The sequence below is a fragment of the Rhinolophus sinicus genome, chromosome 3, assembly GCF_057876585.1.
Source record: "Rhinolophus sinicus isolate RSI-liver-muscle chromosome 3, RSI-T2T, whole genome shotgun sequence".
In the NCBI taxonomy this organism is placed as follows: domain Eukaryota; kingdom Metazoa; phylum Chordata; class Mammalia; order Chiroptera; family Rhinolophidae; genus Rhinolophus; species Rhinolophus sinicus.
The window spans coordinates 201,540,097-201,565,883 of record NC_142503.1 but is presented as its reverse complement, the minus strand read 5'-3'; the positions used below and the strand labels follow the sequence as shown (position 1 = coordinate 201,565,883).

The 25,787-nt window shown below is 54.6% G+C and overlaps 1 protein-coding gene across 3 annotated transcripts in view; it reads left to right on the top strand.

Annotated features, from left to right (window-relative positions):
• The first annotated feature begins 666 nt into the window (after positions 1–666).
• Positions 667–25,787, top strand: part of BRF1 (BRF1 general transcription factor IIIB subunit) — a 52,098-nt gene continuing 26,977 nt past the window's right edge. Inside the window, exons 1-4 of one of the 3 annotated variants that reach the window (XM_088797588.1) lie at positions 667–1,175; positions 7,773–7,853; positions 17,122–17,295; positions 24,854–24,885. In XM_088797588.1, coding sequence (XP_088653714.1) covers positions 992–1,175; positions 7,773–7,853; positions 17,122–17,295; positions 24,854–24,885 — 471 coding nt within the window. In that variant the 5' untranslated portion in view covers positions 667–991. Of the gene's footprint in view, positions 1,176–7,772; positions 7,854–10,503; positions 10,703–17,121; positions 17,296–24,853; positions 24,886–25,787 lie in introns of those variants that run through there. The other 2 variants (XM_088797587.1, XM_074326764.2) reach the window with 2 other exon arrangements.

Sequence of the window (25,787 nt, the reverse complement as noted above, 5' to 3'; positions counted from 1 at the left end):
AATTTTCTTGACTATTCTTGTGGATTATCTCTTCCAAGTGACTTTAGGATCAGTTTATCAAGTTACTGTATTTGAAAATCTCAGTGACATGTGATTGGGATTAAATCGACTTTACAACCTGACTAGTGAAGAGTATGTGTATTTTACATCTTTGCTTCCAAATCAGAATGGAGCGTTTTCTGAGTTAGTTTGAGCTCCTGTCACGTCCTACAGTTAAGGTTTAGTTTTTCAAAAATGTAGTCATGCACATTTCCTTTTAGGGTTATTCCCATGGGTGTTGGGGCGACTGTGAATGGCACCTGCAGATGCTTGAGGGCTCGCGTGGGTAACCACAGGTGGCGGGAGTCCTGGGGGGACAGACAACAGGGGGAGGGGCGCTCATGGGGATGTCCGGGCAGGTCAGGCACAGGTCCCAGAGACAGGTGAGCTGTGGGGCACAATATGCCCGCCCCGAGGGAGGGGCGGGCGGTCCCCGGGCCCGGTCTCCACCCTCGACCTGCGTCGCCCAGTCCCTGAGCTCCGCTTTTCAGACCCCACCCGGGGCCCCGCCCATAGCCCCGCTCACAGATCCAGGTCCGGTTCCAGGCGAGTTTACCACCCAAGGCACCGCCCACCACAGTCGGACCCGCCCCTCAGGCCCCGCCCACCAAACAGAGCCCCGCCCCGCCTCCGGAAGTTCTCGCGCTGCCGACGAGGCCTGCTGGTGTGTGGTTCCGAGGCTCGGTGGCCCTGCCGGGGCTCGGAGTCGCGGGTTCGAGCCGTCACTTCCCCGTCGCGGCCTGGGTGCCCGTCTCCGTCTCGCAGGCGCGGCCGTTGCAGGAGACGGAGCCCCGGCGCTCGCGGCGAATCTGCCGCTGCGAATCGGCGGGCGCGGCGGCGGCGGCGGCCTCGCGAGAGTCTGGGCGCGGACGCGGCGGCGCGCCGGCCGCCGAGGCGGACAGAGCGGGCAGAGCGGGCCGGAGCGGCGGAGCCGGTCCCGCGAGCCGCCGGCATGACGGGCCGCGTGTGCCGCGGCTGCGGCGGGACGGACATCGAGCTGGACGCGGCGCGCGGCGACGCCGTGTGCACCGGCTGCGGCTCGGTGCTCGAGGACAACATCATCGTGTCCGAGGTGCAGTTCGTGGAGAACAGCGGCGGCGGCTCGTCGGCCGTGGGCCAGTTCGTGTCGCTGGACGGTGGGTCCCGGGGCGGGGCGGGGTTCGGAAGCCCCTCTGCAGCCGGGGGAGCGACGTGAGGCGGCTGCGGCTGGTCCGGGGACGCCGGTCGCCTTCGCTTACGTCCCGTGAACGGGTCCACATTTCCACCCGGGGACCCGCCGCCAAGAGCCGCCTCCCCACGTCCCCGGCGGCCGCGGAGCTGCGCCCCGTCCCCACTTGTGCTGTTGAGTGTCCACTACGTGGGACCAGGCCGTTCGCCACCTCGCGGGGCGCGCGTCTCTCCCTCCGTCCCGGCCTCTGAGGTGCCCCCGCGGCGCTGCCGCTGCTGAGCCGGCCCGAGCGGCGGCCCCCGTGCGCGGACCCGACTTGTTGACCGGTTCCGGCTGGTGGCAGCTTGGGGCGGTTGCTGGCGCCTCCGGAAACGGCGTGTGAAGCTCTTGATGCGGACGCACGCTTTCCTTTCTCGGGGGTGGCTCCCAGGAGTGGGCGAGCGGAGTTTGAGTTTCCCGCGACGGTGGAGCTGGTGTCGGTGGCCGTGCCGTCCGCGCTCGGCAGCCGCGCTCCGTCTTCACCAGCGCTGGGTGTTGGCAGGGTTTGCACTCGGAAGGTTCCAATAGCTGTGCGGTGGCGCCTCGCGCGCTGCGCATTTGCATCGTCCCTCTAGTGCCTGTCGGTGATAAGCGGCCTCTCCAGGGCTTATTGGTCTCCCCTGATCCTCTGCTGAAAGGCCTGTTCAAGGCTTTTGTTCCTTTTTTATTGAGGTTGTTAGTTTTCTTACTGTTGAGTTTTGAGCGTTCTTGAAATATTTTCGTGGCAAGTCCTTGGTTGGATATGCAGTTGACAGAGCAGAAGTGAACATTTTGACTAAAAGTTTTACATTTTGATACAGTCCAGTTTATCGATTTTTTTTCTTTCGTAGATGGTACTTTTTGTGCATGTCCAAGAAATCTTCTGACTCTAGGTTGCCATATTTTTCTTCTAAAAGTTTTATTTTTTTGTTTTACCTTTAGATCTATGACTATTTTGAGTTTAAGTTTTATATCAGCGTGATGTGTGTAGTGGAGGCTCCTTATTTGCAGGTGGATGTCCTGTCCAGTTGTTCCAGCACCATTTGTCATGAGACTGCCTGTTTTCGAATTGCCTTTCCTCCTTTGGCAGAGGTCACTAGCCGTGCTTGTGGGTCTGTTTCTGGGCCCTCTCCTCTGTTCCCTTGGTCCCAGTGACATCCTTTGTCTACACCACACTGTCTAGTGTACTGTACATTTATCGTCAGTCTTGGAATCACGTGTTGTGTGAGTCCTCCAACTTTGCTCTTCGTTTTCAAAATTGTTTTAGCTGTGGTAGTTCCCTTCCCTGCCCATTCAATTTTAGAATAAGTTTGTGTATATTTACCAAAAAATGTTACTGGGGTTTTGATTGGAGTCGCATTAAAGCTCTTGATAAATTTGGGGTGATTTGACATTTTTACTATATCGTGTCTTCCAGTCCGTGAACACAGCATGTCTCTCCACACGTTTAGGCTTTCTTTGCTGTCTTTCATCAGCGTTGTGTAGTTTTCAGCATATAGCTCCTGTACAACTTTGTAGATGTATGCCCAAGATCCAAACAGAAGTATTGTAAATGATGTTTTTTAAATGTTTAGTTTTTGGTTATCCATTGTTAATATATAGAAATATGGTTGATTTCTGTTGTTGGCCTGTTTCCTGTGACCTTGCTAAACTTTTTAGTTCTAGGAGTTTTTAAAATAGATTCCTTGGGATTTTCTATGTAGACACTCATGCTCTCAATAAATAGGGGCTGTTTTATTTTTTTCCTTTTATTTCTCTTTCTTGCCTTAGAGCAGACATGCCTTCCTTCTTCTCAATCAGGGAAAAGCATTCAGTCTCTTCCCAATCAATGTAATGTTAGCTGTAGGTTTTTGGTACCTAGTGTTTATCAAGTTGAGGATGTTCCCTTTCTACTCCTAGTTTGTTGAGTTTTTATCACGAATGGGTGTTGAATTTTGTCGTATGCTTTTCCTGTATCAACTGATAAATCATGTTTTTTTCTTTAATACGCCAATATGGCTGATTTTTGAATATTGAACATGCCTTGCGTTTGGGGTAAAACTCACTTGGTCCTGGGTGTTATTCTGGGTATGGGTTGCTGGATTAGATGTGCTAATGTTGAAGAGTTTTATGTTTCTATTCATGTTGGATATTGGTCTGTAGTTTTCTTGTAATGTCATTGTCTGGTTTTGATATCAAGGTCATGGGCCTCATGGAATGAGTTGGGTAATATTCCCTTCTCATCTGTTTTCTGGAAGAGATTGTATGGAACTTGTGTTAGGTTCCTTGAATGTTTGGTGGAATTCTCCAGTGTAGCCATCTGGGCCTGGAGGTTTCTTGTTCAGAAGATATTTAACTACAGATTTCGTTTCTTTAGTAGTTGTAGGTTATAGTTATAGTTTAGATTATCTCCTTCACCTTGGGTGAGTTTGTGGTTTTGAGGATTTGGTCCGTTTGATTGAGGTTGTTAAATTTTTGTACAGAGAATTGTTGGTACTATTCTCTTATCCTTTTGATGCCTGCAGGGTCTGTAGTGATGTCCCTCTTTCCTTTCTACTATTGGTGTTTTGTGTGTTCTTATTGTTTCTCTTGCCAGAAGTTTATAAATTTTATTGCTCTTTTCAAAGAACTGGCTTTGGGTTGCATTGATTTTTCTCTCTCGGTCTTCCTCCCCATCCTCTCTGAGCTCTACACACGTCTTTGTGTTCTTCCTGGGTGACTTCCCAAGGGCTACTTCCTGAGACTGCTGGAGTAGCGCTCCCCGGCACTGTGTTTGGGGCTTTGTCACACATCATCAAACTTTTCCTCTAGAGTCATTCAAGACTTTGATGCCTGTTGGGGAGAGTAACAACCACAGTAAGAACAGGTAACTGGAGTGGCTGATACATTGTGCTGAGCGCACCCCTGGACCTGATGACAGCGCCTGTCCTCTCTGGGCAGACAGGAAGCTGGGTGCAGAGGAGATGGACTCCCAGAGAGTCCTGGACGTGAGAGATGTGCTCCCGCCCATGCACAGCGGTCAGGCACACGGCCTTGTGAGCGCCGGGTAATGAGGGGGGGTGTCTCCTGCGCCAGGAGTTCTCCATCTGCCCGGTGGGGTTCTCCCAGATGCCTGGCCTCCCCTCCCTTCCAGCGGCCATGGCACTGAACCAACTCCCTGGCACAGGGGTGTGTGCCCAGTGGCCCTTCTGAGCTCTTCCTTCACGCCAACCCCATCTGAAAGCTGAGCTTCCCTCCTAGTTGCCCTTTTCTGGGTCCCAAGGCCACTGCTTTCCTAATTGGTCCTGCTTGTTCTTTGAGAACTGAGCGTGGACATTTAGCTCAGTGGTTTACTCCAGAATATGCACATTAGTCATCAGGCCGTGTGGCCAGAGGCCTTGCCACCCAGGCTCCCGATGGGGCTCCTGGAAACCACCCCAGAGCTCCGTTGTCCAGGCCTTTCCGAGCGACCACCGCCCCCCCACTCCCGCCCATTCCCTGGAAGATGTTCCCTGACCAGCAGAGTGTGAGTCCAGGACTGGACACACAAACAACTCCTCACTGAGCGGTGGTGACAGGCGGTGCGGGGAAATCCAGGCCAAATGCCTCAGCTAGTGAGGGGTTGGCATGGGCAAGGGAGAGACCACCAGCCCAGAAGGATGGGTGCGTGAGGATACAGGCGCCCAGCCAGGCCAGATGGGCAAAGCGGGGTGGGGTAGAGCGTGGGGCCTCAGCAGGTCCTGAGGAAGCTCCTGCCGCTCCTGGGGAAGGGCTCGCCTGTGTGTGCCCGGGACTGCAGGGGCAGAGCAGGGCTTCCCAGCAGGGCGTGCAGGGTAGGCTCTGTGTGCCGCAGCGTCCTGTCACAGACACTGAGGGCCTCAGGACAGCATGCTTCCCCTGGGTGTCTGTCCCCTGTGCGGGTGATGAGGCAGCCTGGAGGCCGAGAGAGCTCCCGCAGCGAGCGACGCGGCTCCTCCTGGGCAGCGCCTCCCAGGGTTTCCACAAGGACAGCATCTCCTAGTGCGAGCGGTCCCAGTGTGAAGTGCTGTCGGCACGTTGGTGATGGATGCCCACCCCGTAATTCAGTGACAGGTTTGCTGCCTGCAGCCTGCTGCTGCTTGCTGGGGCCATCCCTCTGCCCTGAAGGAGGCATGCACCCCTCCCACAGGTGCTGTCTGGCCACAGCCCGCCCAGCAGCTGGGCGTCTGAGCAGGGGCCTGGTGTCCCAGAGTTGGAAGGTTCTGCGTCTCTCTTTCTACCTGGTGGCCTCTCAGAGCCCCTGGCTGGTCTGTCCTGGAGTCTCTTGGGTGAGAGAGGACTGTTTGTAAGATGTCATTTGCTGCTTTTTTCGCCCACCAGGCGCCTTGCTGCGTGGTTTCCATCAAGGGAATGTTAACCCTGCAAAGCAGGCTTTGGTAGCTGCCTCGGGGGAGGTTCAGGTTGCTGCCTCTGCTTAGCTGTTCATTCATCAGTGGCAAGGGCTGCGTGTCCGGCCCGTCCTTAGTGCCTGCGACTCACCTGGCTTCTCGAGTGTCTTTGGATGCTTTGGTCCACGTGCGAGCTCAGGCTGCCGGACACTGAATTCCTCTTTCATGCTGGGACCTTGTGTGAGTGTCTCCCCTTAAAAGGAGTTTCACTGCAACAGAAACGCTGCGCTTTAATGAAATAGTACAAAGTGATTGAAGGTTTTGCTTACCCATCTTGAAGGAACCCGTGAATGAAACGGAGTGTGGCACCGTGCGAGGCTCTTCTTTCTGGGGTGCTGAGGCCCCTCGGCCCTGCCTGGTCTCTCCTTTCTCTTTTGGTCTGGGGTCCTGGTGCTGCTGGTGTTGTCGTGTGCTCAGAGTGGCTGAGCGCACGACAGGCCCCTCCAGTCGTGAGCGTCAGGCCTTTGCACCTTCTTGCTCTGAGAGCCACAGCTGGTGGGGCCTGGCTGGGATCCCAGGGGAGTTGCAGGACCTTCCCCTGCTGCCCACCAGGGGGCGACCTTGGCCTGGCCGTATGGAACGCTGCCTTCTGCCTGTGAGTTCCAGCTTATGTTTTTTGTTACAGGATCTTGTTATAGAAAATAGCAAATGTTTTCGGAAGTAGAGGGACTGGTCTGAAGGGCATCTGAAGGGCAAGAACACCATGTGCTGGTGGTGTTGGTCAGATGTAATGCTCAAGCCCATGGCTGCTGAAATTTGCTGAATACGCACTTTCGTACCATCCCGCCTGCCTTCCAGGTTTTATCTGTTGTGACCAAACCCCAGTGGGTGGCGCTTGTCAAGTAAACATACAGATCAGTTCTGCAAGCAGGTTTTGACTCCCCATCCCCACCCACCGCACCCCCAGCTGGCAGGACCCAGTGAGGCACCGTCCTTGCTACAGAGAACTTAGTCTGCGGAAGGGGCATGCAAGGAGATCCTGGTTTCTCCTGGAAGCACGTGATGCACTGAGGCCACGCACAGGGAGCTCGGGGCCGTGGGGCAGGTGTGTGTGTGCATGCGCGTGTGCACGTGTGCCTGTGCAGACGTGAGTGTGCACGTATGTGCACAGGTGACATTGTGCATGTGTGTGCGTGTGTGAGGGTGCCCTGCATGTACACGGGTGCGTGTGTGTGGGTGTGTGAGTGTGCAGGGGGAGCAGGCCTCAGCAGGAGGCTCCCAGAGCAGATGGAGCCGGAGCAGCTCCATGTAGGGCCACCTGGCGGCGGGGAGACTGGGAAGGACGCCCAGAAAACGGCCGTGCAGGTCCTGGGAGTGGGGGGCATGTTTGGGGGTGGACAGTGCAGGGGAGCAGGAGGGCAGAGGGCGCCACCTCTGGGTTTTGCGCCTTGTGGGGGTGGAGGAGCCAGGAGATCTCACTGAGCCCTCGGCCTCCACTTGAATCAGTGGAGCCTCTTCGGCGCCTGTCCGTCAGTGTCTACGCAGGGAGATGAGGCTGGAGGAAGGCCACCTCTGTCTTAGTTCCTGAAAACTTTATGTCACGTCATTGTCTTCTAACGCAGGATCATTCTAATTTGTTCAGAACATCTCCATTTAATTAGAACAATGGGGCTATTTCTTTTCTAACATTAGACTTGGGGGTGCTGGAAACAAACAGGCCTGGTGGCTGACCTGGTCAGGTGACTGAGTGACTGTGCCTTTGTCTAAAAGATTTCGAATCCCAAAATCCTGAAGTTTAAAAAAGCCAGCACCACCAGATGGGTGGGAGATGCCTCCCAGTGTCACCCAGCAGAGCTCGCAGCTGCCGTGGGGCTTCAGGCCCCAGCGTGTCGCCTGGCCCGCCCCAGCTGGCAGGCGAGGGCGCACTGCCGGCTCTGCTCCTTCCTACCCTCCATGGCTAGCTTCTTGAAGACACTGAGTCTGTGGTGACCTGTTAGGGCAGCAACACCTCGTGTGACAACAGCCATCTCCAGGCACTGTCCCCGTCCCCGCACCGTGCTCTGCTGGGAGGGGGCCGCAGGCTCGTGCCAGTCCCCACGGGGAGACGGCGCTCATTCCCGAGGGGCAGGGCTGAGCTCCAGCTCGGCTGTCTGCCCCAGTAGCACCTGATGTGCCAGAGTGCTCCGCCACGTGTGGCTAATTGGTCTGATTTGTGTTTCTAGGTGCTGGCAAAACCCCATCCTTGGGCGGCGGCTTCCACGTGAACCTGGGAAAAGAGTCGAGAGCACAGACCCTGCAGAACGGTACTTCCCGTCTCGGTGCTGCTGGGCGAGGGCGGGTGCCAGGCTCCCGTCCTTGCCACCCTCCAAGCCCAGTGCACACACCCTTCTGGGAGGAATTGTACATGGACCCACTCCCCTTTCCCCGGTCGCCACGACCCCTCTGGGCCTCCTGCAGAGACTATGCCAGGATCGCTCAGGGAGGTCGGGTCCTGTTTGTCTCTGGGCTCAGTTAAGATGGCACAGAAACTACAGGTTGATACAGTGTGACGTGGCATGCCGTCACCGTGTATTTTATAACAGATCGCGGAAATGTCTTTCAGATCCCAGGCCTGTGTTTAATCGGGTTTCTCCTCAGTGTTGAATTGTAAAAGTCCGTAGTGTATTTTAGATACAAGTCTCGCATGCATCACGTGAGTAAGGACACGTTCGCCCGTCTGTGGGGTGTCTTCACGTTTTGATGCTGTACTGTGAGGCACAAAGGTTTTCTTTTTGGTGCTGTCCAGTGTACCTATTTCTTTGTGCTTTTCATGTCATAACTAAGGAACATGGCCAGTCCAATCCAAATCACAAAGATTATGCTTACGCTTTCTTCCGACTTTTATGGTTTTAGACCTTGGATTTAGGTTGTGACCCCCTTTGAGTGAGCTTTCGCCCATGGTGTGAGGAAGGACCCACCTTCTCTCTGGCGTGGGAGTGCCCAGCGTTCCCAGCCCCGTTTGTTGGGAGCCTGCATTGATGGCCCAGCCGGCCATGGGTGTGCGGTTCGTTTCCACTCACCTCTACTCCTAGCTCGGTGTCCTCTGCGCTGCTGCTGGGGCTTCGCAGCAGGTGTGGAATCAGAAACGGGAATCCTCCAGCTTTGTGCGTTTTTAGACAGGATTTTGGTGATTATTCTGAGTCCCTTGAATTTCCACATGAATTTTATGATCAGCTTAGTTTCTGCCAAGAGCCAGCTGGGGTTGGATAGGGGTTGTGTTAAGTCTATAAATCAATTTGGGGTGTCACCATCTTCACATCCCTGAACATGGAGTGTCTTTCCGTTGATTTGGGTCTTATTTAATTTGTTTCAACAATTTTTGTGGTTTTCAGAGTATAAGTTTTACATTTCTCTTATTACATGTATTCCTAAGTGTTTTATTCATTTTGATGCTGTTGTAAATGGAATTGCTTTCTTAATTTCATTTTTCAGTTGTTTGTTGCCAGTGAATAGATGGTAGATGTCTGGGTGTTGAGCTTGTATCCTTGCAGAACTCACTGATTATGATAGTTTCTAGTGGATTCCTGAGGATTTCTTCTGTATACAAGGTCATGACATCTGCAGATAGAGCTTCACTTGACTTCCCAATTGAGGAGCGTTTTGTTTAACTTTCTTGCCTGGCGGCCCTGGCTAGACCCTCCAGCACCGTGTTCCTGATTTCAGGGGAAACATCCAGTTTGTCACCACTAGCACGATGTCAGCTGTAGTCGGCTCGGGCAGGGTCCTTTCTGCCGAGACCGCAGACATTTCCGTGAGGACGCTCTCAGGAACGTTACGGCATGTAAGAGCGCCTCCACGTCTGTACCTGCCTGCTGGTCACCTTGGCTCTCAAGGACCTGCGTCCCCTCCCTGCTGCTGCTGTGGACGGGACGGCCAGCAGGGGACACCCACATGGGCCGACTGACATGAGAGCAGACACATCAAAATGTGTTTCTAAGTTTGCACTGTGCTCTTTTCTTTGATCCCATGGGTTTGATTGGTGTAGTTTGTGCTGCTCTTCTTCCCAGCCTGATTCCTCTGGTCTGTAGGAGCTCAGTCTTTTGAGATGACTCGACACTTGCTCTGCCTGTCACAGACAGTGTGTTAAACCCCCGTGGGGACTGTGGATGTGTCCGTGGCCACCGTAGTTTGGTGAGGTTTTGTTCTGCCTGTTCCAGGCTGTTGTTGGCGCCTGCAGACGAGTCCGTCCTGGTGGGAGCCTGCCCTGCCGCCCTTGCTCATCACATGGGGCTGTCACACACGTTCCTGTTCTGTCTGGCTGACTTTAAGTTCTTCTGCAGATGAAGAACTTTATTCCCAGTAGAGGATGTGTGTGTTCCCAAACCTTGTGGTGTGTTGTACGTCAGACCCCAATAAAATGTAAAGAGCATGGCAGCAAAACTGGAAACTAGCAATAAAGAGAGAAAACCCATCTGAATAAAACAAACTTTAAATAATCCTGGGTTTAAGCAGAAAATCGCAGCAGACCTCATAGACTCTTAGAACAGGGTATCTATCAGGTCTGAGGCCGAGGTGGAGCCCAACAGCGATTTGGGGAAGCCCGCACTTTGTGGGGTCTTCCTCTGCAGCCCTTTCATGGGCTCCCTCCTGGGGGTCAGCGGCTCGGCGCCTGCGAGGGGCTGGCTCTCCCTCCTCTGCCCTGAGGTGCCCTCCTGCCTTTGGCCGTCTTCCTGGGTGTCAGCATCCAGTGTCTGCCGGGTGGGGGCCGTGGGGCCCAGTCCCAGACTGTAGAGCCGTCCGTTTCCCGCCCGGGGCCACACTCTGTTGACCTTCTGTCTGCCGGGGTTCCCTTTTCTTCTTTGCCTTGGTGAGTTTTTGCCACTTGATATCCTGTCATTATCTGTAGCTTTCAGGGGTGGGGGTGGGGGGATAATGGAGGGCAGGTCCTGGCACAGTTTCCAGACGTTCTCTAGGAGACGGAATCTGCTTTTCCGACGTGTTGGGGGCTCTTCCTGCCTCGTATTTCATGTTTTATATTTATCTGTAAATAACCTTCACTGCTCCTTGCTGATTTAACCATGGCTTGTGTTTTTTTCCTTCATACGCTGTGTTCTTCACCTCGCCCGCCTGCCCGGGGGTTTGGCTTTCCGAGTATCACAGTAAAGACGTGACGGTCAGTAGTCACCCCCAGCTTTGCCTCCAGAGCCTGGACTTGGTCTGTCATCCTCCCGTGCCTGTGCACGTCGCGCCCCCACCCCCAGCCTGTAGTGTTTGCTTGAGATCCGTGAATTTAGCTTCAGCTGTTACTGTTTTGTTAAATGTTGGTTGTCTGTCTTAGAAAACAAGGAGCTGGAAAATGAGCAGATGGACAGCTCGCCCGGCGCCGCGCCGTGCCTGTGTCGTGAGAGGGTTTGCCAGCTGCTCGCCTCTCTCCCTCCCTCGGGTCTTGTGCCCACACCTGTCCCTTTCATGTTTTCGCCCCTGGTTTTGTTGGGAACATACTCAGGCTGTGGTTAAAGGCTGGGTCCGTGAGGGAGGAGCTCCGGACGCCTGCGTGTTAGAACTTGACTTTGTCCTCCCTTGGCAACGCTTGACGGGGCTTTGGGGCCGGTGTCCACCGGGCCCTGAGCAGGAGCGGTCACGCCCAGTCTGAGTTCTGGTCTTCTTTTATTACTTGCAGGTGTACAGAACAGCATACTGATTAGACTACACCCCTCACAGCCTGATCACCCCCTAGGCTACTACCCCTCTGACACCCTACATCGCTATTCTAATACCATCGACTGTATTCCCTATGCTGTACTTCACATCCCATGACTATGTATATATATTTAATTATAGTTGACATTCAGTATTATTTTATGTTAGTTTCAGGTGTACAGCGCAGTGGTCAGGCGTTGATCTCATCTATGAAGCGATTCCCCCCATAAGTGCAGTGCATCTGACACTCTACGAGGTCTTTACAACATCACTGACTATATTCCCCACACTGTACTTCACGCCCCGTGACTGTTTTGTGATGACCAAGGTGCACTTCCTGATCCATTCACCTTTCTCACCTCCCCCCCAACCCCACTCCCATCTGGCAACCATCAGTTTGTTCTCTGTGTCTATGAGTCTGTTTCTGTTTTGTTTGCTCATTTATTCTGTTCTTTAGATCCCACATATAAGTGAGATCATATGGTATTTGTCTTTCTCTGTCTGACTGTCATGCGGGAGACCCTGCTCGCTGCGCCATTTGTCGTGCAGGGCGTCCGGCGGGGTCTCTGCTCCCGCTCCCCATACAAGAACGCAGGATATGGTGAGGCCAAAAAGGAACACCCACGGAGCCATAGGTAGGGGAGTCATATCACTATATTCCCTCTGGCGGCACTATACTCTCACTGGAGGCTGGATCCACACTGTCTGCAAACCTCCATCCACACTTGCCAGCCCAGCCACCATCTTCCTGCTAGCCCCCATCCTTTCTCTCTGCTAGCGTAGCCACAGCAGTTATATTAGTGGCCAATGGCTCACTGGTTACAGCTGACGGCCAACTAGCCACAGCTGATGGCCATGCAATCACAGTTGGCCATTTACTACCTGAGCCAGCACCTGTCTATGTGAGGCCGAGAGCCTGGAAACTACTCTCTGGGGCTCCGCCCCCACACTCCACCCCTACAGGCTCTCGCCTCACAATCTACGCGACAAGCGTCTTCCGCGAGGGGACCTGTGCGAGGAGCCTGGGGGTGAATGCAATATCCTGGACATAGCCAGGCTCTCTGGGCACAGCCAGGGTTTCTCAGGGCACCACCAGTGCTTCTGGGCACAGCCAGACTTCCTGGACTTCTTAGGGTACCACCTGTCTTCCCGGACACAGCCAGGGTTTCTCAGGGCACCACCAGTGCTTCTGGGCACGGCCAGACTTCCTGGACTTCTTAGGGTACCACCTGTCTTCCCGGACACAGCCAGGGTTTCTCAGGGCACCACCAGTACTTCTGGGCACGGCCAGACTTCCTGGACTTCTTAGGGTACCACTAGTTTCCCCGGGCACAGCTAGGATTTCTCAGGGCACTGCCACTCTCTGTGGGCACAGCCACACTTCCTGGACACAGCCAGGGCTGTCAGGGCACTGCCACTCTCTGTGGGCACAGCCACACTTCCTGGACTCAGCCAGGGTTTTCAGGGCACTGCCACAGCCACACTTCCTGGACACAGCCAGGGCTCTCAGGGCACTGCCACTCTCTGTGGGCACAGCCACACTTCCTGGGCTCGGCCAGGGCTCTCAGGGCACTGCCACTCTCTCTGGGCCTCTCAGGGTACCCTGCTGGAACAACAGCGACTCACAATCAAGGTGCTTACATATTCTCAATGGCGGCCAGTCAAGAGACAAAAGCAAATATCCCCCAGTTCCACTAACAACAGTTCCCAAACAAACAGTCAAGCGGTCCATTAAATTAGGGATAGAAGGCAATTCCCCATAGTCCATAGTCATTCACTAGGGCTGTCCTGGGGGTGAGGGATGACCTTGACCTCACCCTCATCTCCCACGGAGGACTCAGCAAGCGTTACCTCCTGGGACTACAAGTCCTGCATCCGGGCTGCCTGAGCAGGAACTTCCCAGCCCACAGGGCCGCAACGACCTTCGCTTTCTCCGGCCTGTGCTGGTTGGGGAACCGTCCACATCTTTCCACCTCTCCACGGGGCTCCATCTCTCCAGCAGCTGCATGGCTTTTCCTGTGCTGGTGGGAGAACCGTCCACGTCCTCCCACCCCTCCACGGGGGTCCAGCTTTCCGGCAGCTGCTCCTCCTGGTCTTCCAGAGACTCAGTGTTCATACACACAAACTGCTCCACCACTCTTGGGAGAGCCTTGGCCGGCACCATACCCTGCTCGCTGCGCCATTTGTCGTGCGGGAGACCCTGCTCGCTGCGCCATTTGTCATGCGGGAGACCCTGCTCGCTGCGCCATTTGTCGTGCGGGCGTGCGGGGCGGCCTGCGGGGTCTCTGCTCCCGCTCCCCATACAAGAACGCAGGATATGGTGAGGCCAAAAAGGAACACCCACGGAGCCATAGGTAGGGGAGTCATACCACTATATTCCCTCTGGCGGCACTATACTCTCACTGGAGGCTGGATCCACACTGTCCGCAAACCGCCATCCACGCTTCCCAGCCCAGCCACCATCTTCTTGCTAGCCCCCATTCTTTCTTTCTCTCCTCTTTCTGCTAGCGTAGCCACAGCAGTTATATTAGTGGCCAATGGCTCACTGGTTACAGCTGACGGCCAACTAGCCACAGCTGATGGCCATGCAATCACAGTTGATGGCCATTTACTACCTGAGCCAGCACCTGTCTATGTGAGGCCGAGAGCCTGGAAACTACTTTCTGGGGCTCTGCCCCCACACTGACTTACTTCGCTTAGCATAATGTCCTCTAGGTCCATCCATGCTGTTACAAATGGTAAGATTTCATTCTTTTCTATGGCAGAGTAATACTCCATTGTATAAATGTACCTCTTATTCTTTATCCAGTCGTCTGCTGATGGGCATTTTGATTGTGTCCCTGTCTTCGCTATTGTGACTAGCGCTGCAGTGAACATAGGAGTATGTCTATCTTCTCGAATTAGTGTTTTGGATTTCTTTGGATAAATACCCAGAAGTGGAATTGACGGGTCATAAGGTAGTTCCAGTTTTAATTTTTTGAGGACCCTCCATACTGTTTTCCATAGTGGCTGCGACAATCTGCAATCCCACCAGCAGAGCACAAGGGTTCCCTTTTCTCCACATCCTCACCAGCACTTGTTGTTTGTTTTATTGATGATAGACATTCTGATAGGTGTGAGGTGATAGCTCATTGTGGTTTTGATCTGCATTTCTCTGAATGGTCTCTTTTTCTTTCTTCTCTGGGCCCTGGTGGGGTTTTCCCTTTCTCCCTAGAGCTCTGAAACACCATGAGCCCTTTCATTTGGGAGGCATCGCTCGGGGAGATTTGTTTCTGTTCCCCTTGTTTGTCTGTCTGTCTTGGTCTGATGGTCTGCAGCCCAGGGCATGCAGTGCACTGGCCGTGTGAGCGGGCTCAACATCGTGCGTTGCGGCATCCGGTCAGGGCGGAGCGCTCCCCGTCGTCGACCGGCTGGCTTGTTTTGGTTTTCCCTGCAGACAACTGGAATGGCCCACAAAGAATGGCCTTCTTTGCATGGGTGTTGTTGTGTGGGACGTCATGGTGTGAATACAGCCCCTCTGATTTAGCTCTTTGTCCTGTAGATGGCGTGTGGCTCATGCGTGTTGTCCTGGGGGACACTTCTCCCAGGAATGTGCCTGAGTGGGATTTCTGGGCACCAGGTGCACACGCTCACGTTCAGTAGCCCTGGCACGTTACCCTCCCACCAGCAAATGACCTGAGAAGCCAGGAGCTGCTGCCCGGGCACCTAGCTCACCAGCGTGTGGGCACTCAGGCCTGTGATTGGCTTTCCCTGGTGAGGCGTGACCATCTTCACCCAAGCTTTGGGGCCGATCCGAGGTCCTGTTTCTTAGAGTCTCTTGCACAAGTCCTTTAATGGCCTTAACCTTTTACCACTGATGCGTCAATGCCCCTTCCACACATACAATGGATCCGACTCCTTTGACGCATATACATATTTGATGTCTCCCCTAGACAATGGCTTCTCTTTTCACTTTTTCTTTCTTTTTTTTATATATAATATATAAGATTTTGTTTGAGCCAATCTGAACAGGATTGAACGGGGAACAGGATCTCAGTGCTCCCTCTTTTTATTTTCTTAAGGTTGTCTTTTGGTTTCTTAACTTTTGAAGTCCCAGCATACCAGTCTTTTACGTTTAGGATTTTTATGACTTGATTGAGAGATTCTTGTCAATCCCATGGTCAGAAGGTCATCTCCTGTGTTCTTATCGAGAAGCATTATCATTTTATGTTTTGTATCTAGATTTGTGATCCACCTAAAACAAGTTTATATACACGTGTGAGGTATGGTCGAGGTTTACATTTTTAATATAGACACACAGTTCCAGCACCAATTCTCAACAGACCAAATTGCCCCCAAGCATTGTTTTGTCCACTGTCCCCCCAGAGCATTGCATCTGTCCACTGTCCCCCTCAGAGCATTGCATCTGTCCACTGTCCCCCCAGTACATTGCGTCTGTCCACTGTCCCCCCCGGAGCATTGCGTCTGTCCACTGTTCCCCCGCCGGAGCATTGCATCTGTCCATTGTCCCCCCCGGAGCGTTGCTGCATCTGTCCACTGTCCCCCCCGGAGCGTTGCTGCATCTGTCCACTGTACCCCCCGGAGCATTACATCTGTCCACTGTCCCCCCCAGTACATTGCGTCTGTCCACTGTCACCCCCCCGGAGCGTTGCGTCTGTCCACTGTCCCCCCCAGAGCATTGCATCTGTCCCCTGTCCCCCCCAGAGCTTTGCATCTGTCCACTGTCCCCCCCAGAGCATTGCATCTGTCCCGTCCCCCCCAGAGCTTTGCATCTGTCCACTGTCCCCCCCAGAGCATTGCATCTGTCCACTGTCCCCCCCAGAGCGTTGCATCTGTCCACTGTCCCCCCCAGAGCATTGCATCTGTCCACTGTCCCCCCCAGAGCGTTGCATCTGTCCACTGTCATTCCCCCTCTGATGGCTTTGGTGCACCATCTTTGGGGCTGCCCCCAGGTGCCCCCCTTTGGCCAGCAGTTGTTTTCAGGTCATTGTGAGCAGCATGTGCAGGGTGGGTGGACCCTGCCATTAAACAGACGTGACCGAGGACACCATGCAGACCTTGCATCCCCAGCCACAGCCCTTGTCAGAGGGGAAAGCGCACTCAGCTTTTTGTGGATGGAGCGGAGGTCCTGCTTTTGTTCCTGGCCCCTGCGGTCTGGGGTGTGGAGGACGCTGGGGGCCTGGGTCTGTGATGGGATCTGCCCGTGCAGTGTGGCCGCTTGGCAATCAGTGGCAGTGATGGAGACGACTCTGCACAGTCTCCCTGGTGTCCCACTGTGGCCTCTACAGTCTCCCTGGTGTCCCACTGTGGCCTCTCGGCCTCGGTTCTGCTCTCTGGGCCCTCTAGCCGTGATTACTCTCGTGTGCGGGCAGCACTCTGCTGTCACCGCTGTCTTTGGCCTGTAGCTCTGGGATGGATGTGGCCAGGAAGAGGTGTGTGCAGACTTCAGTTCCTCGGAGCTTCCTGGTGCTGCGTGCCTGGCCGGGTGGCACAGAGGAGGCTGGGCAGAGCCTGGGGCACTCAGCCCGGGAGGGGTGTCCATGTAGTCCCATTGCAGGGTTTTGTGTCGTGGGGGGCTCGTCGGGAGTAGCACCAGGCTGGCGGCCTAAACACAGCCCCCCAGGCCCCCGAGCTCAGGGACGCGAGAAAGGCACACGCAGCATGCTGCCGCAGCCGCCTAGGCCCGGATCTAATGCCATTTCAAGGTGGAGAGGAGAGGTCGTGGTACGTGAGTTGTAGGGAAATTTGCGTCGTGGCCACACCTGAAGTTTTTAAAATGCGACCTAAAGATGTAGAAGGGAAGGGACAAACCTGTGTTCTGACTGTTAAGTTGCCAGGCGGCCACGTGAGTGGGCAGTGGGCTCGGCGGTGACCTCTCGCTTTGTGTCCTAGGCCGGCGGCACATCCATCACCTGGGGAACCAGCTGCAGCTGAACCAGCACTGCCTGGACACGGCCTTCAACTTCTTCAAGATGGCCGTGAGCAAGCACCTGACCCGCGGCCGCAAGATGGCACACGTGATCGCCGCCTGCCTCTACCTCGTGTGCCGGACAGAGGGCACGCCGCGTATCCTTTGGTTCGGGGGCTCTCACTGGGCCTCGGCTTGGCTCTTGGTCGGCGTCCTGTTCGGTATTGGGGCTCCGTGGTGACAGTGGCGTGGTGCTGGCATGTGATGCCTTATCTGTCCTGTTGTGTTACCTGTGTGGATGAGCGCCGGGCATCCTGGGCGCCCGTCCTCCCTTGGCCCTGGGGGAGAGCGGAGTGCGTGCTGTGCCCCCACTCTGCAGTGTCTTTCCTCAGTTGGCTGCTTGTAGGCAGGTCTCGTCCCAGGCCTGGTCACTGTGCCCCTCCTGTGTGTGCCCAGCGCTGTTCCCTGCCTGGGTGAGTCGTGGGCTGTCGGTTCCGCTGCTGCACCCTCTGCCTCCTGCACCCTCTGCCTCCTGCTTCCTCGTGCTGTTTCCCACCGCTCTGGGGCTCCCATGCCTGTGCACCCACCTGCGCACCTCTGAGGACAGCTTCTCTTCTGCCCACGCCCTTGGGGGTAGGTGGCAGCAGTCCAGGGTGCAGATGGGTCGCCCCAGCATTTGTGTGGCAGTGCCGGGGCCTTTCTGCCGCCACGTGCCTGCTGAGCGGTGCAGTACCCCAGTCTTGAGCTCCGTTTGTGTCGGGCGTGTGGCATCTGAAGGCCTAAAGCATCCGTGTTCTCAGGCTCAGGGTTCCTGGCGCAGCTGAGTGACTCAGGGGGGTCCTCTGTGCCAGTGTGCCTGTCTTCCTGTCGTGTCCTCCCTTTCATCCCATTTACCTTCGGCTCTGGGGGATGTTGATTTTTCCCAGGAACATGCTCCTGGCGGAGGAAGCCAGGTACAGAGGCCACATGTGGGTGACTCACCGTCTGCCAGACGTCCAGCACAGGGGAACCCACAGGCAGAACACAGAGCAGGGGCTGCGGGGCAGGGGAGGTGGTGCGAGCCGAGGGCAGGGTTTCTTAGGAGGTGATAAAAATGTGCCAGCATTAGATTATGGTGTTGGTCGCACAGCTCTGTACATTGGCTGAGAACTACTGAACTGTGCACCTTGAACTGGTAAATGTGTGACTGTAACTTTGCCCTTGTAAATCTGTTAAAGACAAGATGGCAGGGTGAGGGGAGCCCCGCCCAGCAGCCTCACCCCCGCTGGCCTGGTGGTGGGGGAAGTACAGGTGTGACAGGGTCTCATCTGTCGCTTCTGGTTGCCGGCACCACCACCCTCATGCCCCAGGCAGGGTCCCCAGACTTGTCCCGAACACCCCTCTCCTCCTGCCCCTTCTCCCTTTCTGCCACGCTGCCCAGCTGGGCAGTCCCCGTTCTGGCACTGCCTCGCCTCCTGGCACGTGAGTTCCAAAGCCTTTGAATGCGTGTGGAGGCCCCCAGTAGCCCCGCTGCCCCCAGGTGGGGCCGGCCTCGTCGACTCAGGGCTCTGGCAGGGGCCAGCTGGGAGCAGCTTGGGAAGAGACCAGCTCTCTAGACCCGTTCTGGGCCAGGGCTGGTGTGATTGGCAGAAGCTCTAGGGCTGTAACTGGACACACACACACCGCCAACCTCGTGTGTGCCAGACAGGTGACCAAGCCAGGGTGTTTTCCACAGAACCGGAGGTGCAGGGTGGTTACTGCAGCTCTCCGTGAAATGCACTCAGTGCTACGTGTGCTTTGGACACAGATGCCTTTTAAGTCTGATATTTACTGGTGTCCAGCCGAGCTGCTAGAAGGTCTATGGGTTTAGCTAAGTTAAGCCATGAAGCCGTGTCTGGAGGTTTCTGTCAGTTGTGACCTGTCATGCCTGTGCAAGTCCTGGGCAGGAGGGCTAGGTCTGCGCAGAGCACTCGCACAGCCGGCTGGCTGCTCCAGGCTGCAGCCGCCTTCAGACGCTGTCTCCCAGGCGTCAGACCACTCACGCAGCATCACGTCCGGGGCTTAACAGCGGTTCTGGTTTGCAGGGCACAGTAGCCTCCTAGAGTCTAAGCTTCTTTCACCCAGAACCACGTGCCCCTGTCCCCAGGGTCAGCCGAGGATGTTGTTCTTACTTACTCACCTTCACACAGCAGCGAGGTGCCCTGTGTGGTCTGGGGGTGAACGGGACTGCTCCTTCTTGAAATGTTTGGGGCAGTTCAGAGCGAAGCCATCTGGGCTATTAGCTTTCTTTGCAGAAGGGTCTTTTGTATGGGTTCAGTTTCTACCGTAGATGCAGAACTATCCAGACTTTCTGTTTCTTGTCTCAGTTTTGGTAAGTTGTATTTTCAAAACACTTGTTCCTATCACTTGACACCGAATGTAGTGGGTACTATTAATATTTCCCATGACCCTTTTGGGGTCTGTGACAGGTGTGGTAACATTCCCTCTTCCATGTCTTATGTCAGTAATTTTGCCTGTTTGTTTTGATCCATCTTGCACGGAGGGTGCCAGTTTTATTAGTCTTTTTCTCAGTAAGAGCTTTATTGAGATGTAATTCACGTGCCATTCAGTTCACCCACTGAAGTGTGCGATTCCGTGGTTTGTAGTTATATTCACAGAGCTGTGCCGCCGTCACCACAGTCAATGTGACAACATTTTCATCACCTGAGAAAGAGCCCCATCCCCTTAAGCCCCCAGCCCTAAGCCACCAGCAGTCCGCTTTCTGTCTGCCTGTTGTGGACATGTCATGTAAATGGCATCGTGTCATGTGCCACTGCAACGGTGCTTATTGCATTGTGGGGGCACCACCGGATTTCAGCCACCAGCCGCGTGTGTGCCCACCAGCAAGTGGGGGCCGCAGCATCCCCACCTGCGCCCGCACTTTTATTTTTTTTTATTTATTTATTTTTTTTTTTATTAAATTTATTGGGGTGACAATTGTTAGTAAAATTACATAGATTTCAGGTGTACAATTCTGTATTACATCATCTATAAATCCCATTGTGTGTTCATCACCCAGAGTCAGTTCTCCTTTCATCACCATATATTCGATCCCCCTTACCCTCATCTCCCACCCCCCACCCCCCGCCCCCCCGCACTTTTATTTCGTTGGTATCTTTCTACTATTTCTTTCCTTCTATTTTCTTTTGGTTTAATTTACTATTTTTCCATCTTCCGGAGACACGTGCTTAGGTTTGCTTTTAGTCCTTCTGTTTCCCTAACGTATGCATTTAAGACTATATTTTCTAAGTGGGTTTTAGTTACATCATACAGTTTTGATGTGTTATATTTTAATTCTCATTCAGTTCAAAATATTTCCTGATTTCTGTTGTTACTTCTTCGTAGACCCTGGAGACATTTAGAAGCATATGGCTTATTTGGAAAGGTTTCCTTGTCTGAGCAGCTTCCGTGTAATTCCGTGAGGCCCGAGGACACTTAGTGACCCTGCTTGCCCTTGTTGGTGACCGTGCTGTGTGCACTCCACGCATGCACCTGCAGGTGTGGGCGCGGCTGTTCTGTAAGTGGTCAGTCACCTTCAGATCGCCCTAGTGGTCTTCTGTCACAGCTTCTGAAAGGTGAGGACCCCCATCCCACGCAGGGCCCATGTGGCCGCTGCCTGCTTTCCTGCATCTCCTCGGTTTTCCATTATATTCTGAAGCTGTGTTATCAGGACGTGAATTCCCGATTGCTCATCATCCTGGTGGAAATGACTCTTCTAACATCACGAAATACCCCGTCACTAAATATTTCCCTCTTGAAATTGTGCTGTATTTGATGTTGGGTGTTTGCGTGGTCTTTTTCCAACTTTTCAAATCCAGTCCTCCGTGATACAGTCGAGGTGTCTCCTGTAAGCAGTGTGTAATTGTCTTTTTGTCTGATTTTTAAATCCAGTCTGAAAATGTTTTTATTGGAGCATTTTGTGTCTTGCAGTTTAATGTGCGTATTGACATGAGTTTATTTCTGCCGTTTTACGTTCGGTTTGTTCCGTCTGTTCTTGGTTCTCTCCCTTTCCTACCACCTCGTAGAGAAATCAACTATTTGGCTGTTCTGTCTTCCTTTAAGTACATTTACCTGTTATTACTGTGGCTCGTCCGAGAGGTTGTGTCTCTGTGCTCCTGACAACGCTCCCCAGCCTGTTGTCACGGCTGCTCCTGCTCTGTTAGCTTTCATTCACTCAGTGCCGTCGCGTTGGCCCTCTCCATTCCTACTGAGGAGGGGGATTGACCAGTTGCACTGTCTGCAGGCCCCCCCCCACCACCTCCACCATGTGCTGAGGAGAGGGTGCCCAGACTGGCCCCTCAGGGCAGGTTGAGGCCGGGCTACGTGTATCCTCAGGTGTGGTCTCTGTCTGACCTGTCATGGTTCTGAGGCCCAAGCTGGGGGTGAGAGAACCACCCGAGGTGGTAGCCAAGCTCCTTCTGTACCCTGTGCAGCAGGGGCTCAGTGCCCACAGAAGCAGGCGCTGGGGCCGTGTGGGGTGCTTCTCACTCTGCCAGGCACAGCAGCTGGCTGGGTGGGCTGAGGTGGGGCTGTGGGCGGTGCACTGGTGGTGCTGGGCAGGTTGACCTGCTGGGTGAGGTGGTGTCCTCTCCTCAGGGGACTCGCCCTCTCTGGTCCCACCAGAAGCTGGGAATGGAGGTGTGTGCTCCCGTCTTGCTGCCCTGCGGTCCCACCCTCTATCTGCTGAAGGTCCAGCGTTGTGCAGCCTCTCAGCCCTTCTGTTGGACTGGGCGTGGTTCTCTCCCCTCACCCACCTGCTAAAACTCGATGCGAGGCTGTGTGGGGGAGCTTGTGTTTTCTGACTTTTAGTTCTGCCTTGTTTAAATCTCCGTTCCTTTTTCCACTTACCAGTGTGAGTTTGAGTTTAAATCAGGTTCCATCTGTGATTGTTCTCCCAGAAGCAAGGTGGTGCAGGTGGCCCTGTCCCGTGTTGCTTCCCAGTGGCGCTAGTCCCGGACGCCTGGGCAGTGGTGGTAGGGCCTGGTCATCTGCATACTTCCCTGGAGACTGGCTGAGCTCTGCCGGGGACCCCGTGCTGTGGTCTGTTGGACTCTCAGGAGTTTTCCAGAATCTGAAGGTGTTTTATTGCTGTCATTCTCTATGTATGTGCATTTCTTCTAGGTGGGCACTCGGTGCCACCGACTAGAACGTGGCAGGGACCGGGCTGTGGGAACCGATGTGCTCATGCCTGAGTGCTCGGCTCAGCTCATCGGGGCTTCAGAAGACCCGGTCCCTGCTGGCTTTTACGTGTCCCACCAAGGTTGGCAGTGTGCTGTCCCTGAGCCGAGAAGGTTGAGAGAGACTGCTGGAAGGACACTGGCCTACCAGCCAGGCTGACAGAAGACTTTCTGAAGCCACCAGAAACCCCCCAAGTGCTCATTAGGTCGGGAACCCACCTTTGTCAGGCCCCAAGAGCATTAACGGGCCCTGGCCCAGGATGGGCCTGTGAGGAGATCCACGGCTCCAATTGTGCTGCTCAGAGGAGAGCTTCGGTTGTCTGGACCCTCCCGCGAATGATTCCTAACAGGCAGTGGACATCAGGGGCAGGTCCCTGTCGCCATCATGGCAAGGAGACAGTCATTTTAACTTGGTGACGTTGAATTCCAACCTCCTTTTAAAATATACATCCTCTCCCCTGCCAGTTTATCATAAAAAGTCTCAAACACCTGGCACAGGGGTGAGAACTGCGCAGAGGCCCTCGCAGTCTGCCGGTCACTCCTTGGCCCTCGCTCCCCACTGCTCCATACCCCTCTCCATCCCTCAGCCGGGTTCTGTTTGGCACGTTTCAAAGCGAGTTGCAGGCATGTGCCCATTCCCAGCCTCCTGCAGGCAGATCGCGACCTGACTTGATCACAGTATTTGTTCGTGGTCTTTTTTCCTTCTGAGGTAAAATTGGCATAAAAGGCAGTTCACAGGTCTTAGCTGTGTCCTTGGGTGAGCTGTGACAAACGCGTGCATCTGTGCAGCCAGGTCCCCCCAGGGATTCACTGTCCAGTCAGGCCGCCACACTGAGTTTAGGTACTGGCTGCTCTGCAATCGTCCACTATGCATGTGTGACAGGTCTTGGCTGTCCTGTTGATGCACACGGAGCTGGTCCCCTCTGACGACTGTCCAGGAGGCTGCTGTGAACGTTCTTTGTCTTCCTGTGGATGTGTGCTTCCTGCTGGCCAGAAGGGAGGTGCACGCTCAGTTGTGTAGGCACCTCGCGGCCTTTACCAGAGCAGCTGTCCCACTGCACACTGTCTCAGAATCCCCAGCACGGGTACTCCGGGGACGGGTGTCTCTCTAACTCGCACTGTCCCAGAATCCCCAGCACGGGTACTCCGGGGACGGGTGTCTCTCTAACTCGCATTTCTGGGATAACCAAGGGGAGGGGTCTTCCTCATGTGCTTGTTGGCTCTTTGCTTCTCTTCAAAGCATCTGTTCAAAGCCGTTGGGCCCATTTTTGGGCTTTTGTTTTATTATCTTTCAGAGGTCGCGTTTTGGAGACTTCCATATGCGTCGCCCCACACCGGTTCCTGTTGACACCTGCATTAGTGTTTGTGTGACAGCTGATGGACATGCGTCACATGTCATTATCGCCCAGAATCCAGTTTACATATGCCTCCTCTTGGTGTTGTGCCATCCACGGGCTTGACAAATGCAGGTGCCACTGTGGTACCAGACACGCGGTTTCACCGCCCTGAAAATCCTGTGCTCCGCCCACTCCCCTTTCCCCCAACCCTGGTGACCACTGATCCTGGTACTGTCCCCACAGCTTTGCGTTTTCCAGAGCGTGCGTGGCACAGTTGGGGTCTTGCAGTGTGTGTTCTTTCGGCCTTGTTACCTTGTGTTTCCCTTCAGTGTCACTGTGTATTTACAGGTGCAGCCTTCCATGGCCCTTCCTCATCCTCAGCTTTCTCACTAGATGGTGGTGTGCACCGTGGCATTACCTGTCTCGTGTGGGGGTCCCCCGATGAAGAATGCGCCTGTAGGCAGAACTTAGCAGACGGGACCTGAGTTGGTGTTCAGCGTCCACCCCTGGCAGGCTGTGGTGTCAGGGACGCCCTCCCTCCGTGACGGGCTCAGGCCCAGGCTTTCCCTCCCGATACCTGGTCTGGGCTCTGATTCAGCCTCCTGATCATGTCTTTCTAGTTACTTCTGAAAGCCACAGCAGGCCCTGAATGACATTCATTTTCACTTCATTTGATGAGTTCCTTACTCAGAGGCTTGTGTTTTGTATTCGTGTGTGTCCAGCTGAGTTTTGAATAGCTTAGGACATATTCTGGTTACTATTTAATCAGCTGCTGCGAGCAAGGACAGGGCCCACGCCAGAGTCCCACAGTTGTCCCCTTGAGCACCAGCACTGTGGCTGTGCCTGCCGGCCACCAAGGGTGGCCGAGTGTCCATGTGTCTGTCCCCAGGAGCGTGCAGCAGGCACTCAGCGAGTGCTCGTGGAAATGAGTAAATGTCGTTGTGCATGAGTGGGCTGTGCCAGCCAGGGGATGCCTGACTGGGCGGGGCCCTCGTGGGTGCTGTGATGCAGCATGCAGCCCGAGGACCACCCTGCAGCCACCCCCGTCCTGGTCGTGGTTCACTGGGGTCTCTAGAAGGTTCTGCTCAGCACTGCTGCTGCCTCCATCTCCCTGCCTGGTGGGTGCTGAGCAGATTTCTAAGGGTCCTTGGGCCTGGGTGACATGCTCCTTGACGACCCCGCAGACATGCTCCTGGACCTCAGCGACCTGCTCCAGGTAAGCCGTCTCCTTCTGGAGGCCCTTGCCCGCAGGGGCTGTGCTCGGGGCGTGCGCTGGCTGGGTGGGAGAGTCTGCAGGTGAAGGGCACAGGGTGGCATGGCCTCTGGTGGGAGGAAGTGGACATGGGGTCACAGTGGTGTCCTAAGCTGGTGGACTAAAGTCAGTGGAGAGACCCAGAGGGCTCTGTCCTAGGCTCGGGAGATTCTTTAAAAGAACAAAAATGGACTCGCTTGCATATGTTTTAAATGATACAAAAACCTGTATTTATGGTCTATTTAGAGAAATTTGCTTTCTGGGTCCCAGGAATGCATTTTCTGTACAATCTCTCATTTCCAAGGGACAGAACGTGATGGAAAGACCCAGTGAGAGGGATACCCATGTGGATGGGACACTTGGGGGCGGGGGCAATGCCAGGCAGGGCCACCAGGAGGGCGGCCTCCTGGTGATGCCCTGGGGCTGGGCCCTCAGTGATCTCTCCCCTGAGGACTTGGAGAAATAATGTCATTGAAACAGGCGTGTCTACAGTGTGAGGGTTCATGCAGGAGCCACATGAATTCCACCCCATGGGGAAGCTTTGTTCAGATCCGGGCGCCACACTACCCCCAGGGGCAGCTAACAGGTAGACTTTTACTTAAATCTGATGTTGCCTGTTTTTGTCCTCTCAGCTGTCTTTATAAATGGTATCTCTCGTAAGTCCTGCTGGAATATTCCGTGGTCAGGCTAAAAATAGCCCATTGGAATTGTGGGAATTCAACACTGCATGTGCCCAGCTCCGTTCAGGGCAAGGCCACGTGGCCTCGTTTCCATCCGGTGACTTCCCAGGAAGGACAGGAGTGAGGCCCGCAGGACAGCCACCGAGGAAGTGCTGGGGCCCTGCCTGGAGGGAGCGGGGTCTGGTA